At 36.9% G+C, this 21541-nt stretch overlaps 3 protein-coding genes across 3 annotated transcripts in view; 2 read left to right on the top strand and 1 right to left on the bottom strand.

The window, feature by feature from the left end:
• The window catches only part of LOC149845904 (uncharacterized), a 42820-nt gene extending 28977 nt beyond the window's left edge, over positions 1–13843 (top strand). The window contains exons 8-9 of the mRNA XM_089997784.1: positions 13193–13252; positions 13346–13843. Coding sequence (XP_089853910.1) covers positions 13193–13252; positions 13346–13615 — 330 coding nt within the window. The 3' untranslated portion in view covers positions 13616–13843. The remainder of the gene's footprint in view (positions 1–13192; positions 13253–13345) is intronic.
• Positions 13844–14445: 602 nt separating this feature from the next.
• On the top strand, positions 14446–16480 carry LOC149845903 (protein MOS2-like). The gene is made up of 2 exons (XM_089997783.1): positions 14446–15246; positions 15902–16480. Exons 1-2 carry the CDS (start codon positions 14710–14712, stop codon positions 16115–16117), a joined length of 753 nt encoding a protein of 250 aa, XP_089853909.1. The 5' UTR covers positions 14446–14709; the 3' UTR covers positions 16118–16480.
• Positions 16481–18978: 2498 nt separating this feature from the next.
• LOC149845902 (histone H3.2-like) lies at positions 18979–19714 on the bottom strand. The gene has a single exon (XM_089997782.1). The coding sequence runs from the start codon at positions 19588–19590 to the stop codon at positions 19180–19182; it is 411 nt and encodes a 136-aa protein (XP_089853908.1). The 5' UTR covers positions 19591–19714; the 3' UTR covers positions 18979–19179.
• Positions 19715–21541: the final 1827 nt, after the last annotated feature.

The raw sequence follows: 21541 nt of genomic DNA, 5'->3' as shown, positions 1-21541 counted from the left end.
ACAATGAAAACATGTCTGCTAGGTGCTCTAGAGATTGGCATTCAGACTATAGGAGGAAAGTGCACCGATCATGGTAGTCATGTCATAATTGTAATGAAATAGCGAAAAATACAAAAACAATGCCCGTAAGGGCTTTACATGATCACAATCACAAAAGTGCATAAGCACAAACCAATGCCACTAAGGGCTTACAAGATCACAATGACAATGTGCACAAGCACAAGTCCAGTACAAGACAAAACAATAGCCAACAAGGGGCAAAGTGCATATAACACATTAAGGAATTAAATAGAAAAACACAAAATAAAAAATATTCATCTTTTTTAGCATAAATGCTTAAAAGAAGCATTATCTATACAAGAGGGGTTCAACCCTTATTTATACACAAAACAGCCACTAAGAGATGCTATTGGAAGCTCCCAAAGAGTCGTTGGTGTAAAATTGTCTACGAAGAGACAATACGCATACACGCACAAATACTTTATAAAAGAAGTGCACGAAAGCACTCTCACAACACTTGAACAAAATACGCAAAAAGCGTATAAATAATAAACATGCAATAATGCATGTAATTCATAAAATAGAAGCAAATGCTTGAGACTCTCAAGCTTGAGAAATACAAGGGGGAACACCCCTATTTATACAAATGCAAGAAGGTGCAAAAGGGGGGGCTCCCAAAGGAGTCGTTGGGAGCCCCCAACGGTCACATTTGTGACCGTTGGGGGCCCCCAACGACTCTATTGGGGGACCTCCAATGCACATTAAAAATATCAAAAAATAAAAAGAAAAAAGAATTACGAAAAATAAAAAAGAAAGTTACAACATATTCCAAAAGGGAATATGCGCAAAACAGGAAATGACAAAAATACCCTTTCGGGTAGATAAATATATAAATATATATATTTATATATATATAGAGATATATGTACATATAATATATTATATGTAGATATATCTCTATGTATATAAATATATATATTTATATTTACAATAATGATTTTTAGGAGCTACATTTTAACACCCCCCTCAAACTTACGGTGTGATAACCGCAAGTTTGTCAAGAAGGAAATGAAATTTGGGCGAACATACAGTTTTTGTGAAGAAGTCGGCAAGTTGATACTCAGATGTCACATATGGTAGATCAATGACCTTCTTCAAGTATTCTTCTCGGACATAATGACAATTCATCTCTATATGCTTTGTTCGCTCGTGAAAGGTGTGGTTCTTGGCAATGTAGATTGCACTTTTATTGTCACAACATAGCTTTGTTGGTTCTTTGACAACTACTCCCATATCTTCCAAAAGACGTCGAATCCATACTATTTCCATGGTGGTAGATGTCATGGCTCTGTATTCGGCTTCAGTGGATGATAAGGAGACCTTCTGTTGCTTTTTACATCCCCACGAGATCAAAGATTCTCCTAAGAAAATACAAAAACCAGTGGTGGAGTGATGGTTACTAGGGTCACCTCCCCAATCTGAGTCAGTATAAGCAAGCAATTTTAATTCAGAAGAAGAGGATAGGAATACTTCTTTATTCACCGTTCCCTTCAAATATCTGATGATGCGAAGCACAACACTCATATGAACAGTTGTAGGAGCATGCTGAAACTGGCTGACAATGTGTATAGCATGTGACAAATCGGGTCGAGTAATGCTAAGATACATTAAAGAACCTACCAACTGCCTGTAAGGGGTAGGATCGGTTAGAGGAACACTGTCGTCAATTTTCATTTTTGCTCCCACAACTTCAGGAGTTTCGCATACTTTGTCATCAGAAATTCTTGATCTGTCAATAATCTCACAAGCAAGCTTAGACTGAGATAGAAAATAACCACGTTGCGAATAGGCAACCTCAATTCCAAGAAAATATGTCAGAAAACCCAAGTCTGACATCTCAAATTTTGAAGTCAAGACGGACTTAATACCCTTGACTCCTTGAACATCATCACCTGTAATTAACATGTCATCAACATATAGTAATAATATTACAATCCCTGCCTTAGATTTTCTAGTAAATAGAGCAGTGTCAGTATAACATGAGGAGAAACCATTTTCCAGCATTACACTGGTAAATCTGTCATACCAGGCTTTGGGGGCCTGTTTCAAACCATAAAGGGTCTTTCGAAGACGAAGAACTTTATCTTTAGGAATCTCCATACCTGGTGGAGCATCCATATACACTTCTTCATTAAGATCACCATTTAAAAAGGCATTTTTCACATCCATTTGAAAAATATTCCAATTTTTAATAGATGCAATAGTGATAAGACATCTAACGGTAACCATTCGGGCTACAAGAGCAAAAGTTTCTTCATAATCAATTTCATACTCTTGCCCATACCCTTTAGCAACTAAGTGAGCTTTATACCTTTCAAGGGATCCGTCGCTCTTAGTTTTAACCTTAAAAACCCATCGACAACCTATAGTTTTCTTTCCTATGGGTAGAGTTTGGAAATCCCAAGTTTCAGCTCTTTTAAGAGCATTAAGTTCATTTTGCATAGCTTCTTGCCATTCTATACATTTTTTAGCTTCTTGAAAATTTCTTGATTCAAAATAAGAATGAATGGCACTGAGACAAGCCCTATATCGGGGTGAAAAGGAATCAAAAGAGACAAAACGAGTTGGAGGTCTCCTATTCCTCTCAGATCTTCGATGATCGAGAACAAGAACAAGTTCACTATATTGATCAATAGCACTTCTAAAGGTGTCTTGGTTTCTACGTGAGTATGTTATTGGATCACTTGAAATCCTACCTTCTTGTTGGTTATGCTCTTCGACATTATCCTCAATGTCCTCATCATGGTTTGATGATACATCATCATCATCATTACTAGACAATAAGTCAAAAAGGAAGGAGTAATCAAAATTTTCTTGTTGAGAAACATTTTTTTCAAATCCACTTTCATTTTCCAAAAAGGTTACATTTCTAGAGACATATAATTTATCTTCTCGAAGATCATAACACCGAAATCCCTTTTGAGTTTCAGAATATCCAAGAAAAGCGCAGGGGATAGCCTTGGGAGAGAGTTTGTCATTCTTATCCGTAAGTATGAAACACTTACACCCGAAGACTCGTAACCTATCATAATCTGGTTCGAGTTTATATAAAATCTCAAAAGGGGATATTTTCCCTAATATTCTAGAAGGTAAGCGATTTATCAAATAAACAGAAGCAAGAGCTGCTTCAACCCAAAAATTTTTAGGGATGTTTGGGAAATAAGAAGGGTTCTAGTGGTCTCAATGATATGCTTATGTTTTCTTTCGGCCAACCCATTCTATTGAGGGGTTTTAGGACAAGATCTTTGGTGAATAATTTTGTGATCTTCAAGATATATCTTAAATTGGTTGGAGAGATATTCTTCTCCAGAATCACTTCTAAAAATCTTTATGTTACTGTTAAATTGATTCTTGATCATTGAATGGAAGGTTTTAAAGCACGAAAAAACTTCGTTTTTGAACTTAAGAAAAAAGATCCATGAATATCTAGAGAAATCATCCACAAAAATAACATAATAAGAAAAGCCTCCTTTTGAGACAACAGGTGTGGGTCCCCAAACATCGGAATGAACAATTTCAAAGGTTTTAGATGAGAACATAGTTCTTTGCTCAAAAGGTAAACTTTGCATTTTTCCGAGAATACAGTCATTACAAGAAAAAGAACTTTTACATAGGTCCTTTGCAAAATGCAAATAATATAACTTGGTGATATTAGGATGACCAAGTCTTTTGTGCCACACATTTATATCTTTGTTTCGGGCAACATTACAAAAGGATTTTGGAACCTGAAGAGATTCCATATAGTATAAATCGTCTTTTCTAAAGCCTTCCTTAATCAATTTCCCGGACCGGTGATCCTGTATTAAACATTTATCACATGAAAATTTAATATCGCAACCATGGTCCGAGAGTTGAGAAACAGAGAGAAGGTTTAAATTAAGTTTAGGTATAAATCTAATTTTTGGAATAAAAAAGTCTTGAGTTTCAAAATTACCTATTCCTTTAATTTCAAGAGAAGTTCCATCTGCAGTGGAAACAAAGGATGAAGAAACATTTTTTGAATAATCGGAAAGTGAAAACATGTTTGGGGACATATGAAAAGATGCACCTGAGTTCAAAAGCCAAGAGACTTTACCTGGAATGGAAGAAGTAGATACGGCGGCACCGGATGTAGCTCTCTTGAGAAGAGGTTGAAGGGCTTCCATTATTTGGTTCAACGAGAGTGACCCACTTGATGATGCCTCTTCCTTTTGTGGTGCACCGGTGGTGGCCATAGCGAGAAGCTTCTTCCATTTGGGACATACGGGCTTGATATGCCCCGGTTCCTTACAAAAATGACATATAGTCTTGCTATAGTCCCTCTTTCCTCTTTGTCCACTATCTCCTCCTTGATTTTGGAATTTAAAATGAGGAGGACGATAGGTCTTTACATTATTTTCGGGTCTTGATACGACATTGACCTCATTGTTTTCTTCATGATTACAAGGGACCATAAGAACACTTGATCCTTGTTTACATAAACTCATACGAGTCTCCTCACCACTTAATTTGGTGAGAACATCTTCAAGAGAGGGAGGAGTAAATGAGTATAGAAGTGATGACCTTATTTGCTCAAATTCCGGTCTCAACCCATTCAAAAAATTGAAGAACCGATCTTCTTCAAGTTGCTTGTGGCGGAGTTCAATTGCCTCTCCACTCCATTTTGGTTCAAGCATAGAGAGCTCATCCCAAATAGAGGAAAGATCGGCAAAATATTCCCTAATAGACATTTCACCTTGAGTAAGGGAGAGGGCCTTCTTTTGAAGGTAATACTTATGGGATAGATCTCTTGATGTATACATTTTCTCGAGATAATGCCAAGCTTCCGATGCTTTTTTGAATTTAATAATGTTGGCATTAATCTTTGTTTCGACGGATGCGAAGAACCAAGAAAGAATCTTGAAGTTCTTCATTTCCCATTCGTCGTGCTTCTTGGAGTATTCTTCAAGAGCTTTGATCATTTTCTCTCCCTCAAGAATCTTGATTTCACTTCCGTCCATTACGGTTATTTTGGGTTCCGGTTCCGGAATTGTGCCTTGCACATAACCCCACAATCCTTTTCCTTTTATGTGAGCCTCCATATTCCCGGCCCAAATATGATAGTTGGACCCATTCAACTTGAAGCCAAGGGCAAAGTGAGACTCTTTCTCACCCATTAATGCGTAAAGAGAAGGAGAAAAAGGGCGTACCAACACAATGTTTCAACTTCTAGTTTGCACAAGATCCTTCTAAAATATTTGAGAAGCAAGATCCACCACTTCAATCTCTAAAGATCCAAAGGCACGGTTTTCGAGGCACTCGAACAAAGGAAGATCCCACGATCTTCAATCACCAACCGAGCTCTGATACCATGTAAAGTTGTCTACGAAGAGACAATACGCATACACGCACAAATACTTTATAAAAGAAGTGCATGAAAGCACCCTCACAACACTTGAACAAAATACACAAAAAGCGTATAAATAATAAACATGCAATAATGCATGTAATTCATAAAATAGAAGCAAATGCTTGAGACTCTCAAGCTTGAGAAATAGAAGGGGGAACACCCCTATTTATACAAATGCAAGAAGGTGCAAAAGGGGGGGCTCCCAAAGGAGTCGTTGGGAGCCCCCAACGGTCACATTTGTGACTCTTGGGGCCCCCCAACGGTCACATTTGTGACTCTTGGGGGCCCCCAACGACTCTATTGGGGGACCCCCAATGCACATTAAAAATATCAAAAAATAAAAAGAAAAAAGAATTACGAAAAATAAAAAAGAAAGTTACAACATATTCCAAAAGGGAATATGCGCAAAACAGGAAATGACAAAAATACCCTTTCGGGTAGATAAATATATAAATATATATATTTATATATAGAGAGAGATATATGTACATATAATATATTATATGTAGATATATCTCTATGTATATAAATATATATATTTATATTTACAATAATGATTTTTAGGAGCTACATTTTAACAGTTGGGAGCTTCCAACATTGGGGAGCCCCAATGACTCTTTGAGAGAATGCCCAAAATGCCCTTGGTCTTTTGGGAAAAGGACCAAAAATAAAATAAAATAAAAAAAAGATTGTCCATAGAGGATAGATCCTATTACAATGAAAAAAACCAAAACACCCCTAACAATAACAGAAAATAAAAGAGTAAAAAAATATACTATATATATATATATATATATATTTTAACACCCCTCCTCAAACTTACGGTGTGATATACCGAAAGTTTGAAAATACAACAAAGATTCAGTGGAAAGGGTCCAAGTCTTCAAGTGTCTTCAATGGAAATCTCCATATTTATGACATATTAGAGAGTTTTGCAAATACAAGGCTTTAAATGTCTTTTATTGGTGATCATTCTCAATCACCTTCATCGGTTATCTCCATCTTCATGATGCATCAAAGATATTTTTTATCAATCCATCGCATCTTTAAGAACCTGTAGAGAAAACACAACAAAGGTCCCAACTACAAAAGGAAGGTATTTTAACCAAATAGTTATGAAGTTTTAAAACAAATAGATATGTTATGAACAAGAATAATACTCAAAGAAAAAATTTTAAGCAAAGTAGTGATAATTTTGAGAAATATTAGATAATCATTAAGAAAAATAGGAGGAGCATACCTCAAAAGAGAATTTTTTATGAAATCAAATTTAGACAATCATAGACTCAAAATCAACATATTTTTCATGAAAACATAAGTATTGATCATAAGGGAACTTAATCACTAAAAAACATCAATTATCAAGAAGTGATAAACAATGATGTATTAATAATATTCGAAATTTTTAGAAAAACTCTTCAACTAAGCCAAATCATCAATTTATACTAAAACAACATATATATAAAGTATAACACTAAAAAAAGAACCCTCAAGAAAAGAGGAGTTAATTAAATTTATGCATGCAACAATGTGAACAAGATAATCAATACGAAACACACATATATATCCAACATGCAATTAAAGCATATTTAATGCACATAAGAAGACAATAAAAATAACTATTTTTATCAATAAAATGCATAGTTTTAATTTAAAGAATCAAATAGCCTTCAATTACGAACAAAAGTGTCCACCAATATCAAGTGGACAACACACAAGTGTTTTTGTAAGGAATACACTTTGAAAAACCCACAAAGCGACACACGCAAGAAGGCTCACAATATAAAGAATAAGATTTTTATTAAACATCACAAGTATGCAAAATCCATGAAATCTTTGTCAATAAACATTTTTCCCTATATAAAGAGACACAAGTAGAAAACATTTTGAAATTTCATGGAAAGATTCTAAAAAATCCCTCGTAACAAAGGGAATGGTACTTACAAATTAACACTAATTTGCAAAAAATATGAAAAGATTTAAATTCTCACAAATATCAAGAAGTAATATTTTGCAAATTTCAACAATAGTTTGACCACCACAAGCAATCACCTCACTAGGCCTCCAAACCTCAAACACCAAATGTACATAATCATCATGTCACTAAAGGGCCAAAGACACACATGAAGGGGTATTTAAACATCTTTTGTCTACATATAATGACACTTAAAAACAAGTGTATCAATAACTAGAACAAGAGTATAATGTCAATGATAAGTTAAAATCATACATGAAAGTGTAAACATCTTTTGTCTACATATAATGACACTCAAAAAATCAAGTGTATCAGTGACTAGATCAAGAGTATAATGCCAAAGATGGGCTAAAATCACGCACGAAGGTGTGAATAAACATCTCTTGTCTACATATAATAACATTAAAAAATCAAGTATATCAACGACTAGATCAAGAGTATAATGCCAACGATGGGCTAAAATCACACACAAATATGTGAATAAACATCTCTTGTCTATATATAATGACACTCAAACAATCAAGTGTATCAGTGACTAAATCAAGAGTATAATGCCAATGATAAGCTAAAATCACACACGAATGTGTGAATAAACATCTTTTGTCTACGTATAATGACACTAAAAAATCAAGTGTATCAACGACTAGATCAAGAGTATAATGCCAACGATAGGCTAAAATTACACAGAAGATGTGAATAAACATCTCTTGTCTACATATAATGACACTAAAAAATCAAGTGTATCAGCGACTAGATCAAGAGTATAATCACAATGCCAACAATGAGCTAAAAACACATACGAAGGTGTGAACAAACATCTCTTGTCTACATATAATGATACTTAGATAAGAGACATTATAGGAGGAAATACAAAAGGTAAGAGAGATTGTAATGAAAACACACTAATGTTATCAATAAAAATATTAATTTTAACCATCTTTTGAAACAGTCATCACAGATAAACAGAGTTACAAGCATCCATAATAACAATGACCATATAACAAATGAGTAATACAACACACTCAGATCAAACAACTGCCGGTTAAAGCCAATCTATAAGTTGACAATCTAAACTGACATAAAACAAGGTGCACACAACTCACCCCAATAATATCTCTGAATAAAAAATAACAAGGCCAAGAGAAATGATGCATCATATAAAATTTTGTGATGGATGCAACAAATGCCATAAGAAGGCAATAAATACTCATGAAAATCATTTTCCAAATAAGTGAGTTCAAATCTAAGAACCGATTTGAAAAAACAAAGTTTCAAATCAAATCTATTAACTGTAGATGAAAAACTTGGAACTGAATATAGTGCAATCATATGCACATGCAATCATAAGCATTGTTAATATAAGAAAACTATATAGAGAGATATCTCAATCTAGATTACAAGTCTACTATGTGACAATCAATGCCATTAAAGAGGACCAAAATATATATAGAGATTCTCAAATGACCATATAAAAAATCAAGCGCATACACAAGTACAACCTATGTCACACAGACTCAGCTCCAAGGTCGCCGCACCCGCGTCGACACGCACCGACACGGGTGCGGACACGGGTGCGGCTCGGACTCGGTCAACCTGACCCTGGGTGCGGTCAACGCACCCAGGGTCATTTTGGTCCATTTTTTGGAAAAAAAAATTTTGAATTTTTTTTTAAAAAAATTTTCTGGGCTACAGCTGTAAGGAAAAAAACCCATCACAACTAAAAAACCTGTACACTTTCAAGTTTTAAGTACAGAATGGGCACAACTCAAGTTTTTGTGGTTTTTTCCTGTATGAAGAAAGTGAATTATTACAGTGTATGAAGAAAGTGCCCAAAAGTGAATTATTCCTATATGAAGAAAGTGTACAGAATGCCTTCACAACTCATCACCTGTCCCCTAATGGGCACAACTTTGACCGAGTCTTATATATATATATATATATATATATATATATATATATATATTATTTTATTTTAATATATATATAGCCGAGTCCCCGTGTCCAAAATTTTTGAAATTGCGCCGCACCCGTGTCGCACCCGCACCTATGTGACATAGAGTACAACTAATTATGGATTCTCACAAAGAGATCTAAAGAGCTCATGTATATGCAATAATCTAAATAACTTAAAGCCACATATCTTATACAAAAGACATGCATAGGAACAAATTTAATCATATATGCAAGTGATACATTTAAGGTACTAAGGGTACAATATAAAAATTTATATTTTATAAATAACAAGTATGTAACACAATATTTAAATCGCATGTAAAATAATGCCATGAGACTAATAACATAATCATAAGTACCATAAAAAGGATCCACAATATAAACACCTAATATCATAACTGTTGTCCCACAAAAGACCCATAAAAGACATTTATTAAAGTGAATGACTTTCCTTAAGAAATTATGCTCAATACCTTATGCACGAATAAACAATCTTATTCGTCATGTAAGGCAATCATAAGTGCACAAAGATCAAATATCAATAAAAATTATTTTATAAACTAGATTATAATTTTTAACACTTTATATGATACTTTTAATACACCAAGAATAAAGAAAAATATTAAACACAAGTTCAAGCAAAATTTCATAAAATTATACTTGTGAAATACACACATCATTATTTTGAAATATCTCAAATTATTTTAAAATATATAGCAATTTATCAAAAAAGAACAAAACCAAGTTCAACAATATGAACATGATTCGACATTTATAATCATGACTTGTTCAAATAAAGCATCTAAATGCCAACAATATATGCTCAAGCATACACGATTGTATACATATATATCAAATAAGGCAAGTTTTGAAAAAATAAGATTCAAACATGATTTAAACATACATATATCTAATTTTTCAAAAATAAACAAATAAGTCTTATAAGATATTTAATAAAAAACAAGTCCAATAATGATTAAAAAAACATTTAAAAAGATTTTTTTAATAATAATAACAAATATATATATATATATATGTATATATATATTTTTTAACGATAAAAAAAATAAGTGTTTTCTCATGCATAATGCATGGAATAGATAACACAAAAAATACTTAAAGATATAAGATACATACCAGGTCTATATTTTCCTTGAATCCAAGCCACACAACGATGATAAATCCTTCACGGAGCACGAACTTGAGCCAAAGAATCCCAAGACCCAAAAGAGGCAAAATGTCAAGAATAATTTCTTGCTCTGATACCATGTAATGAAATAACGGAAAATACAAAAATAATGTCACTAAGGGCTTTACATGATTACGATCACAAAAGCGCATAAGCACAAACCAGTGTTATTAAAAGTGCGCCTCAAGGCGCAAAATGCGCGCCTCGCCTCAAGGCGAGGGCCTTTGTGCCTTGAGGCGCAGGTATAAAGCGCAACACCCATGAGGCGTGCGCCTCATAGGCCTTGAGGCGAGGCGCGCCTCGGACTGAGGCGTACACGCCTCTTTTTGCTATAGTTCATGCACAGAAAATGCATTCAACTATTCTAATTTATTCTTTTTGTTTTCAGTTAATGTGGAAAACCATAAGCCCCTTAATAAAGGTGCTGCATCGCGCAAATTTGTACCCTCCCGCAACCACGCACCCCAATTTTTTTAAAGTGCCACAACCACACACCCACACCTATGTGACATAGATGATCAACATGGGAACCTGTGGAATTTCTGTTTAGGTCTGTCGACATGGGCTAGGTGACATGTTGACAGGCCTAAAAGAATGAGATAGCTGGATTGTAAAGTAGCACTGTCACAACAAAGAGTCTCATGTTCAAGACCTGACCGGCTAACTCCAGCCTGCATATCATAAAAAAAAGGAAAATTAAAAAGAAAGGGCTGGCTGACATTTTGCCTTCCTTCAATGGAAAAGTCATGAAACAAAATAGAAATAGGCTGTCTTTCATGCCAAACTATGGAAAATAGAAAAAAGATAATAGATAGAAATAATATGAAATTGAGAAAAAGATGTTAAATCAGAAATCTAGGAAGGGGAAATATCACAATGTTTCATGATAATATCATTGCATGCTTCAAATTTTCATTATTTTGAAAAAATGATGACAAAATACTTTAATAATGTTTCATGAAAATACTGCTAAAACATTGTGATAGTTTGAAAATATTGGAGATATGTGTGTTGTATTTTCAAGCTTATGAAGAAAAATCCTAAGGCTTAAAGTTTTATTTTTGATGAACTCACTATTCTTGTTTGGGCTTAAATATTGGAGATATGTGTGTTGTATTTTCAAGCTTATGAAGAAAAATCCTAAGGCTTAAAGTTTTATTTTTGATGAACTCACTCACTATTATTTTTTATGAACTCACTATTTTTTGAGATTTTTTATTTCTTGTTGGTTGTTGCTTCATCAATAAAGATTTTTTTATTTATTTATAATTTTAGATATTTTTTATAGTTTTTTTAAGTTTTAAAAAAAAAACTTTGAGGCTTACGCTTTACGCCTCGAGGCTTACGCCTCGCTACGCCTCAACGCTTTTCACAACACTGGCACAAACCAATGCTACTAAGAGCTTACAAGATCATAATCACAATGTGCACAAGCACAAGTCCACGATAGGACAAAATAATGGCAAAGGGGCAACAACACAAGCACTAAGTGCATATAACACATTAAGAAGCTAAATAGAAAAATAAAAAATAAAAAATAAAAAAATTTGATCTTTATTGAGCATAAATGCTTAAGAGAAGCATTATTTATACAAGAGGGGTTCAACTCCTAGTTGTACACAAAACAGACACTGGGAGAGGCTATTGGGAGCTCCCAATGATCATAAAAATGACCATTGGAGAGCCCCAACAACTCTTTGGGTGAATGCTCAAAGCGCCCTTGGTCTTTTGGGAAAAGGACCAAGAAAATAAATATAAATAAATAAAAGACTGTCCCTAGAGGACAGATTCTATTACAAGGAGAAAAAATCAAAATACTCCTGACAATAACATAAAAAAAAGAATAAAAATATACTATATATATAAGTATATATATACATATATTTTAACAATAACTGCTTATTTGGAGATGAAAATTTCCACTAATACAAGATAATGAACCGAAAAAAGTCAACACATATTAGGAATATCATCTTTATAAATAGTATTCAAATGTGACGATATCCCTAGAAAAAAAGTTACTCAGTCAAACCAACAGTAAAATTCATTGTGCCTGTTCTGTTTGTACCACTTGCTATTAGACACTGCAGATGTAGTGGTCTTATTGTAACATTAGACTGTGGTTAGGTAAGCAAGTGGGCACTCATAGTCGGGCGAGGTGAAGCCAAAAAATCGTTGTGGTTATATGAGCTGCACTTTTACCTGATTAGTTGTTCATGGTAAGCTTATCAGGTCCCCGCTGAAAACTGATGAATCAGGATTAAGCACAATATTCTTGAGATATTCACATTTCTAGTTTGTTTGCATTATTGATGACATGCTTTGATTTCATCTCTCTCTCTCCACATATATACATATATGTGTGTGTTGTTGGCTTATATTTTTGGTTAAATATTATATCTTTGGCACGTTCTTGATCGGGTTTGTTTCCTTCTTTTCTGTTGAAATAATTGGATACAATGTGCTTATCACACTTGGTTCCTGGAATATCTGGTAACTGAAAATTGTATTTGTGAAACTTTTAAAATTTGCTTCCATTAAGGGATCTGGATTGCAAATGAGCTTCATGTAGATAGATACCCGTCGTGTTTGGGTTCCTTTAACTGGGGTGGTCCAGAGATTTTGAATGTAAGTTCCTTGTGTGCAGGCAGCTAGCTTGAGGATCGCAGAGCAGTATATACATGCATTCAGCAAAATCGCGAAAGAGGTTGCTAATAGCGGAGGATTAAAAGACATGCTACCATCTTTTTCTCTCCTGAGTTTTAGATGCCATTCCTGAGTTTCTGTTGCTTCCTTGCAGGGTACAACTCTATTGCTTCCTAGTACTGCTGCAAATCCTGCTAGCATGATGGGTCAGGCTTTGACGATATACAAAAGTCTGATCGGGAACGGTCTAAGTTACACCAATCAGAGTGCTCCCCCTGATTCAACTGATGAGAGCAAAGTTGATGGGTCCTCTAAACAAGCTGGTGATGAGAGCCTTGCATCTGATTCAAGCATTTCATCCTCTAATTCCTCCCCTGATGATGTAGTTTTTACTCTACAAAGCAGCAAGAAAGATACTAATTGATGGTAACCGTTCCTTTGAATGAGTCGAGCAGATCAGTTTTATTGGATCTTGCATTTAGTTGTGAGTCTTGTGACATTTTTTGTCCTATTAAATATCGGGAATTCCTGATTTTTCTTTTTTCCCTTCTGTTGTCGGCCTAGTTGAGATCTATACTGTAACAAATGGAAGTTTTCTGTATTCCATCACAAGTACTGGGTGGTGATGCCCAGATGCACACATGGAAATTTCAAAAAAAAAATTACATAAAGGCTGAACTATCGCAAAGTATGTTTCGATTAAGTTGATATTTAGCAAAGTTGGACACGAGTGACCTATGATTGGTGAACTCGGTCAAGAGTGACTCGTTCTTGGAGGTCTCCAAAGGCGCTGTTTTACTGCCTTGGATCTAAGATCAAGGCTATCTGAGAGAGAGAGAGATTCACGTATATTTGGCCTAGCGTGATTGCAAGGAAAGTTGAGGATCTCGGATGTATATGAATCTGAGATCCCTTGTTTGTTCACGCCTTAGAATTGTGGGTGGTTTCTTAGCAAATTCATGCCTTGGGCTTCAGATCCAAAATAACCAGATGGAACTCGTCGCTTGTTTGTTGCTTCTCATCGATGGCTAGGGCAGGTGAGCCGAGCTTGAGCTGTTCAGGCTGGCTTGTCAAGGGCAAACTTCTGCTTGGACCCAGCTTGTCAACTTGTCACAAGCCAAGCCCAGCCTGAGCTCATTAAGAGCCTATCTCTACGAAAAGCATTTAAAAGTGACAAGAAAAGCATTTAAAGGTGACAAGAAAAGCATTTAAAAGTGCAGCCAAGATGCCAATGCTGCCACGTTTACAAGAGAAATGTAACGAACCAAAACGCTCGAAATGGGGGAGGGCGAGTCTTCGTTCCTGAACCTCTTCTCGTGTTAAACCTTAATAATTTCTCTCTGAGGCCTTCTCCAGCAACCATCATCTCTTGATCAAGAAGGGCATTCGATTTGCTGCAGCCACAAGAAAAAGGTCAGTTCCCTTACCAATTCTTTCACCTCCCTTTCTTCGTTTCTCCTGTTGTTGAAAAAAGAAAAAGAATAGGATTTCTTTCTTCTTCTCGATTCGGTACCCAAGATGATGAAGTTGACGTCCTTCTCCATCCCCTCGAAACCCTCCTCCAAAATCACCAAACCCTACACTTTCTCCGACGAGCCCGCCGAGAAAGCGGAAGAAAGACCCCAATATGTCACCGAGTTCGATAGCTCCGCGCCCGTTACCCTAAAACCCAGATCCGTAACGATCCCCAGGCAGGAGAATACATGGCTCCCGGCGAAGATGAAGAACATCAACCTCCCCGGCGCCGATCTCCAATTCGAGGCCGTGGACGTCGACGACGAGCCGAAAACGGACGTTGGGTATGGGCTAAACCTCAGGAATAGGGTTAATGGTAGCGACCAACAAGATCGATCCGCTCCGCCTCCGGCGGAGCCCGGGAATTCGTATGTGGATAGCCTCTTTGACCAGAAGTACCAAGAAGACATGGAGAAATTAGCAGACGAGGATGGTCCGGACAAGTATCGTGACGTTCCGGTGGAGAGCTTCGCCGCCGCAGTGCTCGCTAGCTATGGATGGTCAGAAGGCAAAGGGATCGGAAGGAACGCAAAGAAGGACGTCCCGATTTATGAGCACCCGAGGAGAATGGGGGGAGGGTTTGGCGCTATGGTCGATCCGGAGACACGGAGACAGATGAAGAGTGAAATTTTCGCGGAGAAAGGGGTGGGTGCGAGAGGTCAGGGTGGTGATGGGAGGAATGTTGCTGGGCAGTCGAGAGGGGACTCGATTCGGGAGGAGAGATCTCAGAGGGAGGAAACAGCGAAGCATGATCAAATAGAGTCGACGGACAGGAATCGTGATGGAAGGGATGAAGATGAGCGACTGAAGAGAAAGGAATCGCATGGTGGTCATGAAGATAAGAGAGATAGGAGCTGAGATTAGAAAAGGGTAGATAAAAGCCTTCATGAAGGTAGCAGGAAGGATTATGCTTCGAGTATCGGTTATAAAGAGAAGAGATAGGAGCAGAGATGAGGAAAGGGTGGATCAAAACCTTCGCGAAAATGACAGAAGAGATCATGACTCAAGGGCTGGTTATGAAGAGAAGAAAGATAGGAGGAGGTCAGAGAAAAGTGGTGATAGAAGTAGAGCCCACCATGAAGAGAATAGAACAGATTATGATAGAAGTAGAGCCCACCATGAAGAGAGTAGAACAGATTATGATAATAGGAAAAGAGATGAAAAGCTTCACTCTAGAAGCAAAGATGGAAAGGAGCACAGTAAGAATGGTGATGATGCTAAAAGGGAGAAGGGGATTAGAAGGGAGGATGAGTTTGTCGATAAAAGGCAAGTTGAAGCAAAAGGTATTTCCTGGCTTACCAATCATATTCGGGTAAGGGTGATAAGCAAGGAATTCAGAGGTAAGTTCTACTTGAAAAAGGGTAAGTGGGCGATGTTGTTGGCCCTCAAAATGCATTATATCCATGGATGAAATCAAGGAAATAATCGGAGTAGTAAACCAAGATATTCTGGAGGGTGCCCTCCCCAAGCGAGGCGGCCCAGTTATCATTCTGTATGGGAAGCATAAATGTGTTTTTGGCAAGCTTGTAGCGAGAGATGCAGAAGAAGAGACTGGGATGGATGGTTCAGGATGCAGAAACCTCTGAAATGATCAGCGTGTGTTGATCTTAATATATGTATTTTGAATTGGGCGGGCATGAATGCTCACTTACTGCGTCCAGATATTTTATTTTATGTTTGCATTTGATATGATTTCAAGTTATCAATCACTTGACAGCACTGAAAGGCTTGGAAGATGCATCTATGTTACGAAATTTCCTTTGTTCACAGGCAAGAGATTTTATATTCGACCGTGGTTACCATGAATCATCGATTTTTTTCCTTGACTTGATACGACTGAAATCACTAGAAGTTGCATCTTGATAAAATTGGAGGCGACAATGCTCCTTTGACATGCGTATGGAGCGTGCAGGACCTGATTGATGAACAAATGTTACATGTGCATGCATGCATGTGTGTGAGTGAGTGAGAGAGAGAGAGATTCCCAGCGTGTAACTAATGATTAGGGATGGCAATGGATCAGATTCTGAACATCACCCAAATTGCAGTTGATTCTTACAAAGGATCTAGCGTGTACTTGGATCTGGGTCTGATTCAAATATGTTTAATTTTGGCAGTGTACTGATCCCAACTAAACTCAACCAATTTATAAACTATAAAAGTGACTGAACAAAGCAACCGTGCACAAGATGACGCTAAAACCTGAGCTCTAGGCCAAAATGAACGTGTTCAGTTCATTTACCAGCGGTATTTGGAAAAAATTCAAGTTGGCAAGTGTTTAGCACTAAAAAGGAGCACATACATCACAAAAGAAATGGCCTACATCTGCATTCAAGACAATCACATAAGGGCAATGACAAAACAAATATCTGGTTGTAATCCTGAGTATCATACTGGGTAAAATAGTAGCTACCATTCAATTCAAGTTCAACCTCTTTACTGTTCTAATGCATCTGTGATGGATCAAAACCGGCACCCATATCTGTAAATCCTTTCTGATTATCCCCCACCCCACCTCACACGCTATTCAACTAGAAGAGGATACATAGCAAACAACAATGAACAATGTTTTCTTTCATCCTTTGTAGACTATGCCTTATCCCATATGCACCAACACCAATATCTTTTCTCAAATAATTCACCGAGTGACTTTCATTCTCCTATTTTAAACATTGTCAACTAAGAATGATGGGGATTCATTGATAGTATGGTTTGAATGCGTGAGCATGATTGGCTAGCTAAGATTGCATGTCAACTAAGAATGATGGGGATTCATTGATAGTATGGTCGTCATTGGCATAGTGACAAACGTTAAAAACAGTAAAATATGGTTTTTCAAAAAATCGTGAGAATTTGAAAACATTTCATAAATCTCGCATTTTTTGGCAAAATCTTGGCAATTAAAAATAATTTTTATAAAAAATATTAATAAAAGTTATTTTAAAATAAAAAAACACTGTTTTTTCATGATAAATAGCCATTTAAAACATAAATCATGGTATTTATGTTTCTTCATAGATCTCGCTATATTTTGAAAATATCACGAGAAATTGCCATTTCTAACTTTCAGGCAATTTCTCTTGATATTATCGTGAGATTTTCATAAATCTCGCGATATTTGTCGCTATGGTCATTGGTGATGTGCAACTGCTGATTCTGAAAGCTAGACGTTAATGGATGGAACCATCATTTGAAATTTTAATGGTGGGTTCTCTAGTTAACCTTTTTGCGCCCGAATATCCAAGGGTGCGTTGATTGCCATGGATATCATATGTGTTGAATTTGGCATGGGAATGACGCCAAGTTTCGATTCCAGGTAAACAGACACTGAATCTCAGATCCCCAAACCGGGCTTGTTTTTTGCATCGGATAAGGTGTGAGATATGCTTATCTCTAGTGCTCGTATTTCATATCTGCGCATATGGTCTAGTGGGAGTGCAGATTAACTGGTGGGCTGCTTAAGGGCTCGGGTGTTGGTGACCCCACCCGGGGTTTTACCTAGCAGGGGGACAGGCCCATTAAGTGACCTGGTTCTCAGTGAGTTTGATTGGGTTTTCATAGACGAGAAGGGGAACGTCACAAAACCTTTTAAAATATTAAAAAACTGCGGAGAAGCAGGAAACATGGGCATCAAGCAAAAGCATATGGAGATCCATTTCTAATGTAAAAATATTTGAACGTGATCTCTCCCTCTAATTTCAAATTGAAAAAAATAATTATGTAAATAATTTAATGAATCACAAATGGAAATTCAATTTCAAAATCGGTAGATTGGAGAAAATTTACTGTTGCTAAGAAAGCAAATTCTCATTTGTTCTTGCTTGCATTAATATGTTCCTTGTTAGATGATGTGAGGGCTTCATCCTTTCTATCATCTGTAACATATGATAAATCGACTAGCTGGTACTGTTTTTTCTCTCTGATATGAATGCACCATCCCTCCCTTTGGCCACCTTCGACAACCTTGCTTGTATCTCATGATAGTCTTGTGATGGTTATTCTTCCCGAATTACCATGTTTTCTTTCTTGCCTTCACTCCCACAGATCTCACCAAAATTTGGTTTTTGAGGGAAGCATGTCTCATCTCGTTTCTCATTTACAGTAAACCGCCTTTTCAATATCATTCTACCAAACAATCGCAGTAATTTCAAACCCAAATTCTCAACTACCGTCCCAGCTACAATCTCTCATACATTTCCAAAAGTTCGGCATTGGTCATACACAGTAGTAGGCTTAGAAAATAGAAAACTACGCTTCACACTTTAAACAAGTGGGTAAAAGATGCTTCATTGAAGGAATTTCAAAATAATTACAGAGAGGTGATAATCCGACCAACAAACAGTACGTCCATGGTATGAGGAAGCACCATTTTTAACGAGAGAGAAAGAAAAGACATGAAAAAAAGACTAGACAAAAACCCACACTTTTAGTAGGACGACGCCAAAGCTTCTACCGATGCTCTACTGCAATCGATCAAGCGCGCTCTCCCCTGATGCGCCTGGCCAACTGGATGTCCTTGGGCATGATGGTGACCCTCTTGGCGTGGATGGCGCAGAGGTTGGTGTCCTCGAAGAGGCCGACAAGGTAAGCCTCAGCCGCCTCCTGCAAGGCAGCCACGGCGCCGCTCTGGAACCTCAGATCGGTCTTGAAGTCCTGGGCGATCTCGCGGACGAGGCGCTGGAACGGCAGCTTCCGGATAAGCAGCTCAGTACTCTTCTGATACTTTCGGATCTCCCTCAGCGCAACGGTTCCCGGCCTGAACCTATGGGGCTTCTTCACTCCTCCGGTCGCCGGAGCAGACTTCCGCGCGGCCTTGGTGGCGAGCTGCTTCCTTGGAGCCTTCCCCCCGGTCGATTTCCGGGCGGTCTGCTTGGTGCGAGCCATTGATCGATACCGAGAGGACAGGTGAGATAGAGAGTGTAAAAAAGAGAAGAAACCGAGTAGAGACGGGAAAGAGATCGATCTCACTGGTGATGGTAATCGGGGGAAGGAGAGAGCGGTATTTGTAGGGAGCGAAAGATGACGGCGGGATCGGAAAATCTTTTTTTAAATTTTTTGCCAGAGGATACGAACCGTCCGATCCTGATTTTATCGACGGCTGATAATCTCTTTCGTCCGCGCACACGGATCGATCGTGGTTTTTCTTTTCCCTCCGTTTTTTGTGTTTCTTTTTCTTCTTCTTTTTTTCTGCGCGCGCGCGGGCGGTTTTCGTTTGGAGCGCTTTGCGCGCTCTTTCGATGAATCTTTCAAGTAATACACTAATGTATATTTAGATCCAATTCAGATCTGTTCAATCAGATTACTTTCGGGTTTGGATATCATTTTAAGTTGGATCTTGAATTGATCCCATTCAAAATCAGACTCAATTACATTTTTTACATGTCAATAATTTGTTTTTCTTCTTATTTTTATGTACCGCCTTGGATCTGATCCGGTTTCAGATCTGTGCTCTATATTTCATATTTATATTGGAATCTGATAAGATCCAGCTCAAGTCCGACCCGTTTGCAACCTCTCAAGTCAAGCTACGTCAGGGGAAACTGGTCCAAGATTAAACTGGGCTTGGCTAAGGAGTCTATGAAAGAGAGGAGGACTGATTCGAAGTGGGTTTATTTAGTCCAAAATTGTGGGCAAGCCTATAGACTATGGTTTACTTATACCACCAAATGTTTGGATGACTTGGCCGGGTCATCTATAAGTTTCATGGCTATAATTTTTTTTCTTAGATAGTCAAGATGGGGTTTGTAAGATACCTATCAATAAATTCACAAAAAGAAAAAGCACAACTATACAATATATACATCCAACGGGGGGTCCTACCTTGTCTGGTAGGAGCAGCTAGTGCACGTCACCATGGGACGTTGCATGTTCAAAAACCAATGGTATAGTTGTATAATTATAAGAAAATATTAATAAAATTTATTTAAAAATAAAAAACACATTTTTTTCATGATAAATAACCATTTATCAAGTAAATATCATATTTAAACCGTGGTATTTATGTTTTTTCATAAATCTCATGATTTTTTGAAAATCTCGCAAGAAAATGTCATTTTAAACTTTCGGGTAATTTATCGCGATATTATCACGAGATTTTCATTAATCTCGCTATATTTGTTACTATGGGTCGGACTAACCCCAACTTGCCTATAAAAAATACTATACAATGTAACAAAAGGTAGCCAACTTGGGAGTTTATCCACCCATAGGCAGATCATGGTATCAGAAGAAGAAGAAAAACAACAAGGTTTTAGCTAGAATATTATGACTTCGAGGCATGATTAGGACCTTTCCTTGAAAAAAAATGTAGTAATTCTGTAACATTGGATAGAACTATATTGGACCTTCCCTTGAAAAAAAATGTAGTAATTCTGTAACATTGGATAGAACTATATTGGACCTTCCCTGATAAAAAAAAATAGTGATAAAACTTTCTTGATATTAATTGACTCATTTACACGACTTTATATAGGATGTTATCCCATGATTCTAGAGATTATAGAAAACAAAATACAACTACAAAATAGAAAATGTTATCTACAAGTTTATCTTTACTAGAAAATTTGAAATTTATGTAAACCACGCATCTGGATAGGAAGGCAATGACAGTTTCATTTGGGATGCAGCCTTGTTGGCAAGTATTGGGCAATCTCTTTTGATTTTATCTCCAACATGATCTCCCTCAAGTTGGAACATGGGGATTGATTAAGCCCAACTTGACATTTTCTCTTATGACATGACAATTGATTTCTATATGTTTGGTACTCTCATGAAAAATAGGATTTATTGTGATATGTTGCTTAGTTGTCACAAAACATCAACATGAGTTGATGAT

This window comes from Nuphar pumila, chromosome 2 (genome assembly GCF_984573655.1).
Source record: "Nuphar pumila chromosome 2, dmNupPumi1.hap1.1, whole genome shotgun sequence".
Taxonomy (NCBI): Eukaryota; Viridiplantae; Streptophyta; class Magnoliopsida; order Nymphaeales; family Nymphaeaceae; genus Nuphar; species Nuphar pumila.
Note: the sequence above shows the minus strand (reverse complement) of the source record. Positions and strands in the feature narration are given on the sequence as shown.